This window comes from Oryza glaberrima, chromosome 5, assembly GCF_000147395.1.
Source record: "Oryza glaberrima chromosome 5, OglaRS2, whole genome shotgun sequence".
In the NCBI taxonomy this organism is placed as follows: domain Eukaryota; kingdom Viridiplantae; phylum Streptophyta; class Magnoliopsida; order Poales; family Poaceae; genus Oryza; species Oryza glaberrima.
Window position 1 is genome coordinate 5,550,001 of NC_068330.1, and position 14,531 is coordinate 5,564,531.

At 40.0% G+C, this 14,531-nt stretch overlaps 4 protein-coding genes and 1 long non-coding RNA gene across 5 annotated transcripts; all 5 read left to right on the top strand.

Annotated features, from left to right (window-relative positions):
* The first annotated feature begins 5,124 nt into the window (after positions 1-5,124).
* LOC127773670 (uncharacterized) lies at positions 5,125-6,175 on the top strand. Its single transcript, XR_008017610.1, has 3 exons — positions 5,125-5,342; positions 5,877-5,954; positions 6,070-6,175. It is a non-coding gene; the product is annotated as an uncharacterized LOC127773670 (long non-coding RNA).
* A 597-nt stretch (positions 6,176-6,772) lies between these two features.
* On the top strand, positions 6,773-8,074 carry LOC127773424 (uncharacterized). Its single transcript, XM_052299486.1, has one exon. It carries the CDS (start codon positions 6,773-6,775, stop codon positions 8,072-8,074), a length of 1,302 nt encoding a protein of 433 aa, XP_052155446.1.
* A 26-nt stretch (positions 8,075-8,100) lies between these two features.
* On the top strand, positions 8,101-10,151 carry LOC127773425 (uncharacterized). Its single transcript, XM_052299487.1, has 5 exons — positions 8,101-8,823; positions 9,053-9,217; positions 9,296-9,392; positions 9,474-9,638; positions 9,795-10,151. The coding sequence occupies exons 1-5, from the start codon at positions 8,225-8,227 to the stop codon at positions 10,149-10,151; spliced, it is 1,383 nt and encodes a 460-aa protein (XP_052155447.1). The 5' UTR covers positions 8,101-8,224.
* LOC127773426 (uncharacterized) lies at positions 9,765-11,363 on the top strand. Its single transcript, XM_052299488.1, has 5 exons — positions 9,765-10,147; positions 10,295-10,503; positions 10,582-10,726; positions 10,815-11,080; positions 11,157-11,363. Exons 2-5 carry the CDS (start codon positions 10,303-10,305, stop codon positions 11,361-11,363), a joined length of 819 nt encoding a protein of 272 aa, XP_052155448.1. The 5' UTR covers positions 9,765-10,147; positions 10,295-10,302.
* A 137-nt stretch (positions 11,364-11,500) lies between these two features.
* Positions 11,501-13,705, top strand: LOC127773667 (uncharacterized). The gene is made up of 7 exons (XM_052299805.1): positions 11,501-11,526; positions 11,603-11,701; positions 11,774-12,130; positions 12,242-12,481; positions 12,581-12,817; positions 12,928-12,982; positions 13,361-13,705. The coding sequence occupies exons 1-7, from the start codon at positions 11,524-11,526 to the stop codon at positions 13,378-13,380; spliced, it is 1,011 nt and encodes a 336-aa protein (XP_052155765.1). The 5' UTR covers positions 11,501-11,523; the 3' UTR covers positions 13,381-13,705.
* The last annotated feature ends 826 nt before the right edge of the window (positions 13,706-14,531 follow it).

Below are 14,531 nucleotides of genomic sequence, written 5' to 3' on the forward strand. Positions count from 1 at the left end.
GACGTCGATCACCCTCGGCTACGCCGACCTCCCCCGGTGGAGCACGACGTCGAACGCCTCGGCTACGTCGTCGCAGTAGAGGTAGCTCCGGGCGTGGCGGGAACCGTACGTCGCCGTGGACGGGGAGCTCGCTTGCCGCCGCGCATGGCGAGGAGGATGAGCTTGGGGACGAGCTTCTCCGGGAACTGGCGCCAGTGATCAGGATGTTCCTCGGCGTCGTGTTCGACGCCGCCGCCGCATCTGCGGCCGCGGAGACGGAGGCGGCGGCGGCGGGCGCCATGATTAATTTCTCGCTAGCTTGTGATTAATAATTAGTATTTGTTAGGTTATACTGATACTGATACTAATCTCGAGTTTCCCACTAGATCCGTATTTATAGCCAGACGCCTACATTCATCTGCTTTCATTTTTTCTTTTTTGAAGAAGAAAAATGGTGATTTTTTCGTTAGCACAAGAGAAAATGTTGTTGAAATTTCATCACGTATGTATGTAGTACCAGATCAAATTGCTTCCATCTTAAAAGTTTTGGGGGGTAAAAAACTTGCGGAAGTTTTCTACCAAATGCGCTCTCCAATAAAAAAAAAAAAGTGTAGGTTATCAACTGTATATGACCCCATGCATGGTTGTAAAAAGCCAAGCCCAAATGCATCCCACTGAGAAGAGCCCGAGGGCCTCACACCTGACTGGCCGATGATCCAGCTGATTCATAGGCCCACCTCACCGACACACACCCACATTATGACTACTATTATAAAAATTAAAAATATTTTTGCTAGTATCTTGATATGTCATCCACGGTTTCTAAGTTCGTTCATTTTTGAAAATACAGATCCGTGTTTGAATTGGATTTTAAGCTTGTTTCCTTTAGAAAGTATAAAAGGAGTCGTATAAGAAAAAACTCACATGCTAACTTGAGATAATACGGGCTCCTAATTGCAGCTCATGATTTTCTGAAAAAATATCTAAGCGAATTCCCACAGTGGGTTTACCCTATCTAAACCATATAACAATAATAAAATTAAAATAGCATTTACCTGTTGCAACGCACGGGTATTTTTTTTAAGTATATAAACATTCTTAAAAAAAGTTGTGTTGGTGAGGTGGGTCTTGTCTAATAAGCACTACTATTTTAAAATATTTTTTATGTAAAAAAATATATGAGCTATATATCTTTTATTTGGTATCCCTCCGTTACATAATGTAGCAACTTAGGATGTAATTAGACTCATCTTAAATTGCTATATTTTAAAATGAAGATAGTAGTTTCTTTCATAATTTCATATATGTTACGTGGTCCATTTCTTAATTACAGAATTAATTCCCATCTTCTCTTCTAAGAACCTACATATATATATATATATATATATATATATATATATATATATATATATATATATATATATATATATATATATATATATATATATATATATATATATATATATAGAGTAAATTTGTTTGGTGCTCCATGGTGCCCGGGCACCATTGTTGAAATTAAGTATATACCCAATTCAAATGAGTATAAAACTTTTTCAATTACTTAGATATTAACATTAACTACTTTACTAACTAGTTCAAAACAAGTTTGAACTGAATTTGAACTTGTTTTTGTTAGATTTTGATTCTAGGTATATAACATCCATACATATAATTAGTTAGGTATGTAATCATGGATTGTGAAATAAAGTTAAATTTGAGTTGTTTTGTTGATAAGTATAGGTATGAATCGAATTATTATAACTAGGTATATACTCACAATTTGAAAATTTTGAAAAATTTGAGTGATTTTGTGCATTTGATACCATGGTGCCCGGGCACCATGGTGCCCCATATGAGTGTCCTATATATATATATATATATATATATATATATATATATATATATATATATATATATATATATATATATAACCAGTTATTTAAAGAGTTTATAGGTTGAACGACTGTGAAGTACAAAATCATAACTTGATTAAAAGTAATAAAACTACTTAAAATACCAGCCTAAAGACAAAGATAACACCTATATATATCTATGGTTGGCAAAAATCTGCAAAGCGGCTTGAAAGTTGTACATAGTCCTTGTCTGTCTCAAATCAGCGGCTGATCGTTGTGCCGATCAAATTTCACGTATGGTACCATTAATGACTAATGCCGAACTAAAGCGGCAGATAACGTCGGAGGGTAACTGAGCTATAAATCAATCGTTCACGTAGTTCTCTTGCTAGCACCACGGCCATCGAAGCCGATCCATTGGGGACATCTTGCACCCTGCCGTCGTGGACCGTGGCGAGGTATAGCGTCTTACGATGCTCAACATATGTCTATCTAATAAGCTATGCTAAACTTAATTTAAGTTTAATCGTGACAGTGGAAATTGTGATCTTGTGCACTCTTCAGTATTCCAAATTATTCTTTTCATAATTTAGTTTTCTAATGTGCAATATAAACGAGAGGCGGATCTATCTATTGGGTAGGGTGCGTGGGTCGACTGGCCCAACTACGACCCATGTTGCCCCCCCCCCCCCCCCTCGGGCGGAGCCATGTAGGGCCAAGGGGGTTCATGGGCACCCGGCTGCAAAAGAAAAATTAACGGTCAATACCACTTGTTGGCCATATGGGCACCCCCCCCCCCCCCCCAAATCAAAGCTTGGTGTACCCCCACATTAGAAAAGAGATGGAAGCAAAGACAACCCACAAACCCACATCATGAGTTGTGTCCAAGCCTGACCTAGCAAATGTATTGAAGGCCGAGAGGAGCCCAATACGTTGCAGCTTGTTGTTGTCGCGAGGACCCACACGCGCATGTCTCTTTGCCTTATTCCTTTTATTTTCTTTCTAGCAGCTTCCTGCTGCTCTTTCCTCCTGAAAGTGCATCTAACCCCCTTTGCGGGTTTTGGTGATTAATGACTAAATGGTTAAAGGGACTAATTTGTTTATTGAGTTTATATACGGATAATTAGTCCCAAGTTGCTTCTGAGGTGGCTAGGACGCGTGGATACCCCCCGCCCCCAATTCATCAAATTCAAAGTGACGAGAAGAACCGGAGCCGAGTTAGGCTAGTTTTATTTTTCTCTTTGAGTTTAGGAAAAACCGTACTGTTAAGAGATATTTCAAGTGTGGTTCTTAGGTCTCCTAAGTGCTCTTAGCCATATCCAATCAGTGAAATATTTTTAGAAGCTATTTTTGAAAATAGCCCCTCCAAAGACAGAAAGTCCTACCCGGAAGTTTTGGGCCGCACTCTGGGCTGGAACTTCCGTGCAGAGGAGTGAAGGAGAATATTTCCTAAGTGTTGGCCGGAAGTTCCTAGCGCCCAGGACCGAAACTTCTGGGCAATATTCTAGTTCAAATCTGTGAGTAACGGCTAGATGACGTCACCTAGCGGTTATATATATATCAAACTCGACCCCAGCTCATTCTTTGGCCATTTCACTTTTGCTCTTTGTTCCCTAGCTGTTTCTAGCCTCTCCCAATGTGATTTTTCTTCCTCCACCCAAATCTTGAGCCATTATTGTGTGTGTGAGAGAGTGATTGTGAGGGTGTTGGAGTGATTTGGAGAAAGTTTTGAAGGTTTGGAAGGTTTCAACACTTGGGGTATCTCGTGGGCTGTGATTTGAAGCTTGTTACTCTTGGAGAGACACCTCCTAGACGATTAAGTGTCACCCGCGAGTTTCTTCAAGATTGTGGACGTCCCGGGCAAGTTTGTGAAGGTATTACTCACCTCCGCAAGGAAACGAAGTAAGCAATTAAGGAAATTTTGCTGAGGTTTTAGAGGTAGTCCTAGTAGAGCAATCCTCACTTGTGGTTCTCTCTAGAAGAAAGTTGAGTTTGATCTTTGTGGTAACTTAAATTCTAGAGAATGACCTAGGGGTGTTAGATTGAAGATGGTGGACTTCTTCTAGGATCTTTGCACAAGTGAGGCAAAGGGTTAATCGAGACCCAGTTCTTTGGAGTTCCTCAATGGAGAGTAGGATCCGTGTGATCCGAACTTCAGAAAAAAATTGTCTTTGTCTCCTCTATGATTGTTCTATGCTTGTCCATGTGTTTTATATACTCCATTGTTCCTCCGTGCATCATGGTGACTGAATAGGCATAGAATTAATTTGCTTTTCAAGTCATTTTTCAGTATTTCTTGAAAGCCAGAAGTTCCTGTGCTTGAACTTCGGAAGTTCCGGGCAGTATAAAGCTACCTGGAAGTTCCGGTGTTCTTCACCAGGAAGTTTCGGGCCCCGTTAAAATTTGACCACTGCAATTATTTTTAGTGATTTTCAAGAAAGCCTATTTGCCCCCCCCCCCTCTAGGCTACATCTTTGCATGTTCACCTCCTACCCATGATAACACCATCCACCGATCTACTCGATCTCCGGTTGCTAGTTTCAGAATCCAGGGGATGGCCCCTCGGTGAGATATGCCGGGATGCCGCCGAGGTCGGCACCCTTAATCACTGGCCGCCGCATCCCGCCTCCTCTCAATTCATCCTTACACAACTATATCTTCTCCTCATTTTTCTAATTCTTTATGAGTTAATTTGATTCACTAAAACTTGGAAAAACTCTTGTGGAAGATAGGTTTTGAAATTGATAATAGTTGTTTCTTTTCTCCTTAACAAATGGTTAGGGTCACTACACCATGTCCCAAAATTAGCGTCAGATAGCTGTCGGAAAAGAATTGATGTTAGCTTCAGACCATCTGTGGCGAGAAGGTTAGTGTCAGATGGTCCGTCGGTAGTTCATTTTAAAAAGACAGACTGTCTGTCGGCAATGATACTAATTTATGGGAACAGATGGTCTGTTGGTAGTTCTATAACTACCGTCAAATCATCTGTGGGTATTTCTCGGGGCCCTACCAAAAAATTGGGTCAATGAGTTTGCTTGCGCGCGAGCGAAAATTTGCCGCGCGCGGGTTGGGCTAAAATTTGCTGCGCGGGCTGGGCTGGCCGAGTCAGAGAGCCAAATAAACCGTAAAAATCACACAACTATCGATCTACCCATCCCCAACCTCCCCCACGCAAGCCTCCAATCGCGCCGCCGCTGCTCCCCTCCTCCCGTCGCGCCGCCAGTCCCCTCCTCCCGTCGCGCCGCTAGCCCTCCCCATCTCACTGCCGCTCCCCTCCCATCGCGCCGTGCTCCCTGCCTCCCGTAGCACCTCCGCCAGTCCCCATCGCGCCGCCGCATCGCTCCACCCATCGCATCGACCCTGCAGCTCTCTGGGTCAGGAGGAATATATGTCCCCTTCGGCCCTGTCAATTCCGCCACCACTCCGTGACTCCTAGGGCTCGTAGCTCCAGAAACCAGCGCCCACGCACCCTCCCACGCTCGCGTGTCCACTCCGCTGTCACTCTTCTTGGTATCGATTCTTTACCCATGCCTCATTGATGCAATTTGCTTTCTTGCGTTTTCTGTTCTTGCGTGTACGTTCTTGGATTTCTGTTACATTTGTATGGTGGTTTGATGTGTCATGATTGGGAGTAATTGCTGAGGTTGGTGATAATATGGGATAAATCTGGTATTGCTTGGTTCAATTCCGGGTGGTGCTAATGTTCTGTTCCTAAATTACAAATTATAGTGGTTTGATGGCATGTAGATTTAGAAACAACTGTATTTTTGAATTTTAGGCCGTATCCACCACAGCCACTAATATGTTGCCGCAGTCTATGAGCTGCTGCCATCACTGATTTCCACTTTGCCAAGGAACCAGTAGGGTGGATAGGTGGACAGCTGCTCACCTCTTGGTCGACAGCTCCTCCATTGCGTGTGTCTTGCAAAAAGGGGATTTTTATAGCCGTATTGTGAATATGTGTGTATGTTTGTGGGTTTCTGTCCATTATATATATATATACGTTTTGGAGATGAGAAATTTCGCTCTTTGTTCTGGATGCAGCTATCCCTTGGGCTTGAGTGCTGTTCGAACGAACCAGTTGGTGTCGCAGAAGTACATGGGCTGAATTTATTAACCAAGGTATTTGGATCATTTTGATATTGATATTTAGAATTTTCCAGGGTGTACAAGTGGGAGTGAATATAGCACTCTCTGAATATTAAATTTTGAGGCTGTTTACAATGAAATACTGTAGGTCATCAACAAGGAAAGCATCAGAGGACCAAGGGGATCTCCATGGTAGAAGTTTGAACTTTACTTGAGGAAAACAGCCATATAGCTGGCAACAAGCAAACACCAGGTTAGTAATGATATGCTTTCTATATATATTATGTTCTACTATTGAATATTATCTGCATGCTTGGTACTGAATGCTTGGGAAGAAAATTATAGTTGTTTGAATAGGCTTCATATTTTGTGTGATGAAAATAATTGATTGCAGCAGTAGTGGTTATTTTGGCAAGATTGCCATAATTTTAATTGGGAACTATGTTTACTGAATTGCCTGAATGTGAATGTTGTATATTTGCAATTGTTTAAACACTTACAACATGCATTATGGGTCTGTATAGCTGATCTGTGAAAATTAACAGAGATGCACCATGGATAAACAGTGGATGGATAAGCCTAGGTACAACAAACACTTTCAACTAATTTAGGTCTCTATGGTCCATACCCTTTTTTTATCTAACCTGGCCACTCATGGATGTATTGCACGTAGGCACTCTAGAGAATATTCAGAAGGGCTGGACATATTCCTACAACATGCATTTAGTTCAGCAGTAGGCAACAAAATACAATGCCCCTGTAAAAAATGTGCTGGTTCATTCTGGAGAGATGAAAGTGAAGTTCATGAGCATTTGATATGTGAGGGCTTTCTACGAGGGTACAAACCATTGATGTTTCATGGAGAAGGTAGCTCCTTTGTGAATTCTGCTGAGTATGATGAGGTTGGGGATGTGGAGTCAAGTGAACATGATGACATCTCTGATTTGCTTCGAGACTTGGCATGTGGCTTAGATGATAGGGGGGAATTTGAGGATGAGGGTAATTCAGATGTAACAAATGAAGATCTGAATGCTCTTAAAATGCTGTCAGATGATTATGGGCAAGAACTGTACCCAGGGTGTGATAAATTCTCAAAGCTGCATTTCATAGTTAAACTACTACACATCAAATTGCTTGGGGGATGGTCTGATAAGAGTTTTGACCTATTACTAAATCTACTTATTGAAGCTTTCCCTAAAGGGTCAGCACTACCAAAGAACTACAATGAAGCTAAGAAAACAGTGAAATGCTTAGGGCTTGGATATGCTAGTATTCATGCATGTAAAAATGATTGCATCCTTTATTGGAAGGATCATGCTAATGCCAACTCTTGTCCAAAATGTGAAACCTCAAGATGGAAGTCAGAAAACAAGAGTCTAAATGGCAAACGCATACACAAGGTTCCTAATAAAGTTCTTCGCTATTTTCCAATAAAGAGAAGGTTTCAGAGATTGTTTGCGTGCTCTAGAACAGCAGCTCTAACAAGATGGCATGATGAAGAGCGGACACAAGATGGTTTGCTTAGACATCCAGCAGATTCTCCTCTTTGGAAGGATTTTGACCATAAGCACCCAGAATTTTCCTCTGATCCTCGCAATATTAGATGTGCATTAGCTACCGATGGGTTTAATCCATTCAGATCCATGAATATTTCTTATAGCATTTGGCCTGTTATTATAATTCCATACAACTTTCCACCATGGATCTGTATGAAGCAACCAAACTTCATAATTTCTTTGTTAATTCCTGGTCGATATGCTCCTGGTAGTGATATGGATGTCTTTATGGAGCCACTAGTCGATGATATGTACGATATGTTTGTCCATGGTGTTAGAACTTTTGATGCCTCCAAGGGTGAGTATTTCCAGTTGCGTGCTGCTATATTATGCACCATTTCAGATTATCCTGGTCTTGGGTATGTGGCTGGTTGTACTACCTCAGGTGAGGGAGCATGCATTGAGTGCCATCAATTTACACGCTCTCTTCGATTGAAAAATGGCAGCAAGACTTGTTACATGGGACACCGTAGGTTTCTACATGCAAACCACCCATTTAGATTTGATGCTGATTCATTTGATGGTGTTGTTGAGCTTGAGTCATCACCTGTTCCACTTTCTGGAAAGGAAATTTTGAAGCAGACAGAAGGGATGTAAACATCTTTTGGGAAGGATCCATCTGGAAAGAAGGTAACGAAAAAGAGAAAGTGTAAGGAGGGGGAGCCAATTAATATTTGGAAAAGAAGGTCTATTTGGTTCAAACTACCATATTGGAAGGACTTGCTTTTGCGTCATAATCTTGATGTAATGCACATTGAGAAAAATGTATGTGATAACATAATCAATACACTCTTGGGTACTGACAAGAAGTCAAAAGACAACTTAAATTCTCGGTTAGACCTTCAAGCTCTAGGCATAAGAAGTGATCTTCATCCTATTGAAGTAGAAGATAAATTTTATTTACCTCCAGCCCCATACTCAATGACTTCTGAAGAGAAGAAATTGTTTTGCAAAGTGTTAAATGGAGTTAAGTTCCCTGATGGTTATGCCTCTGATATACGGCGCAATGTCCAGGTTAATGAGAAAAAGATAATCGGACTTAAGAGCCATGATAATCATGTTATCCTTCAACAATTGCTTCCACTTGCTGTTAGAAGGATATTACCAGAAAATGTTAGTGCAGCACTGGTTCGTGTGAGCAATTTTTTTAAGCAAATATATTCGCCTGTTATCCGTGTAAGTGATATGCAAAAACTAGAGGCAGAAATAGCTGAGACCATATGTCTTCTTGAGAAAATATTCCTACCCTCATTTTTTACTATTATGATACACTTGATGGTCCATCTACCTGCTCAAGCAAGAATAGCTGGTCCGGTACATTTTCGCAACATGTACCCTGGAGAGAGGTAATTTTCTAAAAGAACCAATAAAATAACTGCAGCCATGCCTTAGCACAAATAAACTCACTTTCACTCCCTATTTATATATGTATAGGTTTTTGATGAGATGTAAGGGGTATGTTCGCACTAGAAGTCATCCCGAAGGATCAATTGCGGAGAGCTATTTATTTGATGAGAGTCTTACATTCTGTTCTCGTTATTTACATGGTGTTACTCGTTTTACTTGGCGAGTTAGGAATGACGAAGGCCTGCCCATGGAAGTTCAGAGTACCACTCCTTTCTTTCGCAACATTGGGCGAGGGTTAGCTGGTAAATATTGCGTGGCTTTAGACCACAAAACTTGGTTGCAGGCACACAGATATGTCTTATTCAACTATGACAATATCGATCCTTATTTGAAGTGAGCTATTTTCTTTATTTTAACATTGAGAAATTTTCGTTTTTTTTTATTATTGAATTGGCTTTTGAACACTTGCAGCAAACACATTGACTATCTTTCCTCAACTGGCCTTCAAAACAAACATGAAATTGACCGTGTGCACCATGAAACCTTTCATGAGTGGTTTAGATTGCATGTAAGTAGGCAAATGGCCCAAGTAATGTGTGATTTTTACTAAATTGTAGCTTTATCTTGACAAATATTATCTCAATAACAGGTCACTGAGATAGGTGATGATGAACCAGAAGAGATAAAAATTTTAGCTAAAGAGCCCATCATGGCTGCCAATAAATATAACAGCTACACCATAAATGGTTTTAACTTTCATACACAGTCTTATGATGAGGGAAGGCCTGTTCAAAGTAGTGGAGTGTCTCTAATGGTTGAGACCACATGTTTTGAAAGAGGCAATAATGATTGCCGCGTAGTAGGAAACAAGATCTATTATAGTATTATAAAAGAAATTATTGAGTTGAATTATAGCAACGGAGGTAATATAGTGCTCTTCAAGTGTGATTGGGTTGATAATCGCATACAGGACAAGTGGGTAAGGACTGATCAGTTTGGGATAACTACTGTGAATTTCAAGCATTTATTCAATACCGGTGACAATATATCAGATGAGCCTTTCATTTTAGCATCTCAAGCTATTCAGGTTTACTATGTTCAAGATCCTGTTGATACTGAATGGTTTGCTGTTAGGCAATCAAAACCACGTGACTTATATAATATGAGTGAAACTGAAAAAGATGATTTGGGGAATGACACTGAAGTATCCATCATTTTGCCTGATGTGCATCCCAATTCAACTATGAATATCTCTGTTGAAGAAACTGTTTTTGTTAGGACAGACATAGATGGAATAATTGTTGAAGCAAACAAACCTAAGACGTAAGCATTTTTGTACATATATTATTGTTGCTGCTCATTTCTGCTTGTACACTAAGTAATCTTAGTACTTTTCTTGTTCCTTCTACTGTACTGATGTTCGTTGAAGCACTCTTTACTGGTTGGTAATTTTTTTTTATCATGGCACAGGAAAAACAATGGAAAAGGCAAGAGGAAGGTCTAAAGAAAAGGTTATCAATGGAATGGCGGTTGGAAAGAGTAAGGAAAATACTCTTACTGATTATGAAATACGTCGCAAAGGTGTCATAGCAGCAAACAATGAGATGTTACAATCTCTAAACCTCCCGCCCATGGGCAGCAATACGCATGTTCAACAACGACCCAAGAAAATACCTAAGGTTATGTGTCTTGAACTTCTGGTTCTAATTTTTTAGTATCCAATATGTACCTTTTATTTGACATCAAACTTCTGTTAGGTAACTGATGGTAGAAACATGGTGCCACGTGGAGATCATAACTTGCGGTCTAGGTCAAGAAATAACCTAGAGGAAAATGTAGATGAAAATGTTGGCGATGATCCTGAATACCAACCAGAAGAAGATGCCATGGATGACAATGAAGGTTAAAGAAACTGAGCTGTGCTATTTATGGCAATTCAAATCGTGCTAGTGTTATACATGCTTATGCTTGTTTCTGTTTTGTTCGGTAGATGTAGAAGAAACTCTTGAACTTGAACAAGTTCAGCAGAAAAAGAAGGAAGGAAGGGGTATCACTCAAAAGCTCAACATAATTTCAAGGGTGGGTGAAGCTAAAATCAAAATTACTCTCAACGAATTTGGTCAGCCGGTGGGGCTTGATTCTGAGGAATTTGCCACTACTGTTGGGACATTTGTGAGAAAGAAAATACCTGTTGCATGTGGTGATTGGAGAGATGTTGACATCAAAGACAAGCTGAAAGTATGGGAAGATGTACAGGTAGATTGACTATTATTTGTCTTGTTCCATTAATTTTGTATATCCTACTAATTCAATATTTTTTATATTAAAACAGAAACATTATGAGATCAATGAATATGGTTTACATTTTGTGTTGGAGACATCGCATATGATATGGAAGGATTATAAGGCTGATTTGAAGAAGAAACATTTTGATGCAAATCTGACTGATGAGGAACTTATGGACAGACGTGACTTAAGAGTCAATGAGGCACATGGAAGTGGCTTATTAACCATTGGAGATCTCCAGAAGCTGTGGTAAGGCATCCAGTGTTATTTGCTGTACTTTACATTAAAATAGTCTACATATTGTGTTCATAACTGTTGTGTAGGCCCGCTCCATAAGAGGCAAGGCAAATCGCAGAATGTTGCGCATGTTACATTCAGCTGGTAGCAAGAGCCACGCTCGTGTTGGCCATGACATGGTAACATAAGTATATCATGTTAGTTCATTAGATGTATGACTTACAAAGCTTTGTGTACTCTAACTTCTTGTTTTAGGGTGTGAAAACTGGGCGTCCTCCTAGAAGGGATGAAGTCTTTGTTGAAACGCACAAACGAAAAAATGGAGAAATTATTCCAGAGGCTGCAGAAACAGTTGTATGCTTTCATTTTCTAAAACAGATTTCATGTGTAGAATACTACTTGCTAATATGTTTTCCAACATTATAGGAAATGCTAAAAGAGGCTGCAGAAGTTAACCCGGAGTTGAAGAACAAAACAATCCAGGAGGGCGATTTGTATTCACGTGTTTGTGGAACCAAGGAACCAAGAGGCCGTGTTCGTGTTTTAGGAAAGGGACCAACTCCTCAGGATGTGGGCACACCAGGTACACGTAGCAGAATGCCAACAAGACTTCAGCTAGAAATAGAATCTCATCGACAGACCAAACAAGAAGTTGTATGTCTGAATAAACGCATGGACGACATGCAACAACGTTTTAACATAATGGAGCATATGGTTATGTCTCAAGGTGTGCAGAATATAGAAACAAGTTCCCATCATGCTTCTAATTCTCGACATGCTGAGGTAAAGTGCCTTGCCTATCTGGATTTATCTATTTGATTTCATGTTATTTGGAAATATGTGTTGTAGTTATTGCCTACAAAAGCTTATGTCATTATGTTGATTTGGTTGTAGAGCCCAAGGAGTCCAGTACTTGAAGAGCTGCATAATTCAAATCAGGAGGTGCATCCTAATGAGCCTACCAATAGGCACTTGCTGGAGGAGCCTCATGCTGAGCCTACCAGTAGGCACTTGGATAATATCCTATCGGGTGATGACTTTATTATCCGCAAAAAAGCTATAACGCCAAGGGTGCCCTCAAGAAACACAGCCACAAGAAGCCATGAAGCCACCATTGCTGAAGGAGAAAATCTTGTAATTTTTCTCATCCTTCTAAACCTAGCTTTTATTTAAGTCATTTAAATGCTATTGGTATTAATTGGTCAACATACTGAACTGAATTGTGTCCTTTAGGTTGGTAAAGATGTTATCTTATATGCTGTCTTGAGATCTGACACCCCTGTGGCTAAAGCAACAATTGTATCAATTGATCCAAGTTCCTTGGTGGGAGGTCAACCTCTAGGTGTTGAATTCTATGAAGTTGTTGTCAATGTCGTGCTGAAAAGAGATGCATTGCTTCCTCGTCCATATGATGATATGCAAACTATGGCTGATGCTCAGTACACATCCATTGCATGGCCAAACAATAGGGTAAAAATCTACTGTCAAATCCTTACTACGTGCTTATTGTTTCTATTTTTGTTGCAATGGCTTGCCATCAAATACTAACTGTATGCTATTTTCACCTTTCATTTTGGCAGTTGAATGTTAGCAAGAGGTCTGCTATGTCCAAAAGTGCTAACTCCAAAAGTGCAGGTATTTACTTCCAGTGTTTACTTCCCAATAGATGAACTGAGTTGTTAGTAATAACCTATGCATTTCAGAATACTTGGACTGCTTGTTAGTAATAACCCTCACTTGTTAAACATTTATGCATGGTTCAAATCCTCTAGTGCAAGGTTCAAATCCTCGAGTAAAGCAATGTGTTTGTGTACAACTAACTAGTACAGACTATTGCAAGAATAGTTAAACTTCTTTTTTAGTTTTGAATATAATGTTAGAGTACCTGAGAAATATAGATTATGATTGACCTAAAATAGATTTGGAAGCTTGTCCTGATTTGCACCTATTATGACTCCTTTCAGTCATGGGAGCTTTTTCCACCTTATTAACTTCGTAAGGATTATTTTGCAGGGGTTGTTCAGTCTGGATAACAAAATGCTGGCTGCAAAGGGAGTATTTTGGTCAAATGGTGGCTGATGAAAATTACCAACTTAGGGTAGTGCACTTTTAGAAATCATGTAACTTGTATGCCTTTTGTAGTAAACACTGCTTGTCCCTTGATCGTTTCAACAACTGATGTTAGAAGCATGTAAGCTTTTGGAGTAATGACTTGTAGTTGACATGAACCTGTGACAACAAACTGATGTTAGAAGCATGTGAGCTTTTGGAGTAATGACTCGTAGTTGACATGAACCTATGACAGGGCAGCAATATACATGTTGACGTAATCTTTGGGGCTAATGTCTGGAATTTAGTGTCTACTTCCACTCTTTTGCTAGTTGCAATTATCAGTAATTTGCTATTGAATTGGAATGTGAAAAGTTGGTTGTATTCTTGCATGTCGGCAGAAGCATATTAACCACAGATTATATGTGGGCATGTGATGTGTGCGGCGTCTGTGGACAAAACTTTGTCTGTCGGTAGAACTAAAATAATAACGTCAAACTGTCTGTCGGTAGAAGTTCTATCTGTCGGTAATGCCTTATCCCGACAGGCTTTCCACCGACACACCCTCTCTGTCGCCAAAGGCCTTTGCCGACTGACTATTTGATGATAAAGGTGGTCTTCGCCGACAGATTAGTTGTTGCCAATTTTGGGACATGGTGTAGTGGGTTTACAGTGAAATTATATACACATATTGTGATGCAATGTAACCACGATAGGATAGTATAGTTATTGTCTTCTATTTTATCTATTTTACATCAAATTATATAGCATTTCAGTTGAAAGTTGAGGCAATTATTTTATTCACCATCTAGTGGATATATTTATTTGGTACATAATTTTTGTCTCTAATATATCCTCAGTGCACTCTATTAAATCATTGATGGTAATAACGCATGAAAAAAATTATAATTAATTTACTATAATATTGTTTGCAAAAATTATATGACCCCCCCCCCTCCACACTTGTCTAGCTCCGCCCCTGGCCTCTCTCCTCCTCCTCCTCATAGTAGTGATAGATGGGCCATCAAAATGAGGTATAACAAGTTGTGAAGGTCCAACAGATCAGCCCGCATCAAGCATCAATGTAGCTAGTGTTGGTCCGCCGCCTCTTCACAACGCACGCACGCACACCGCA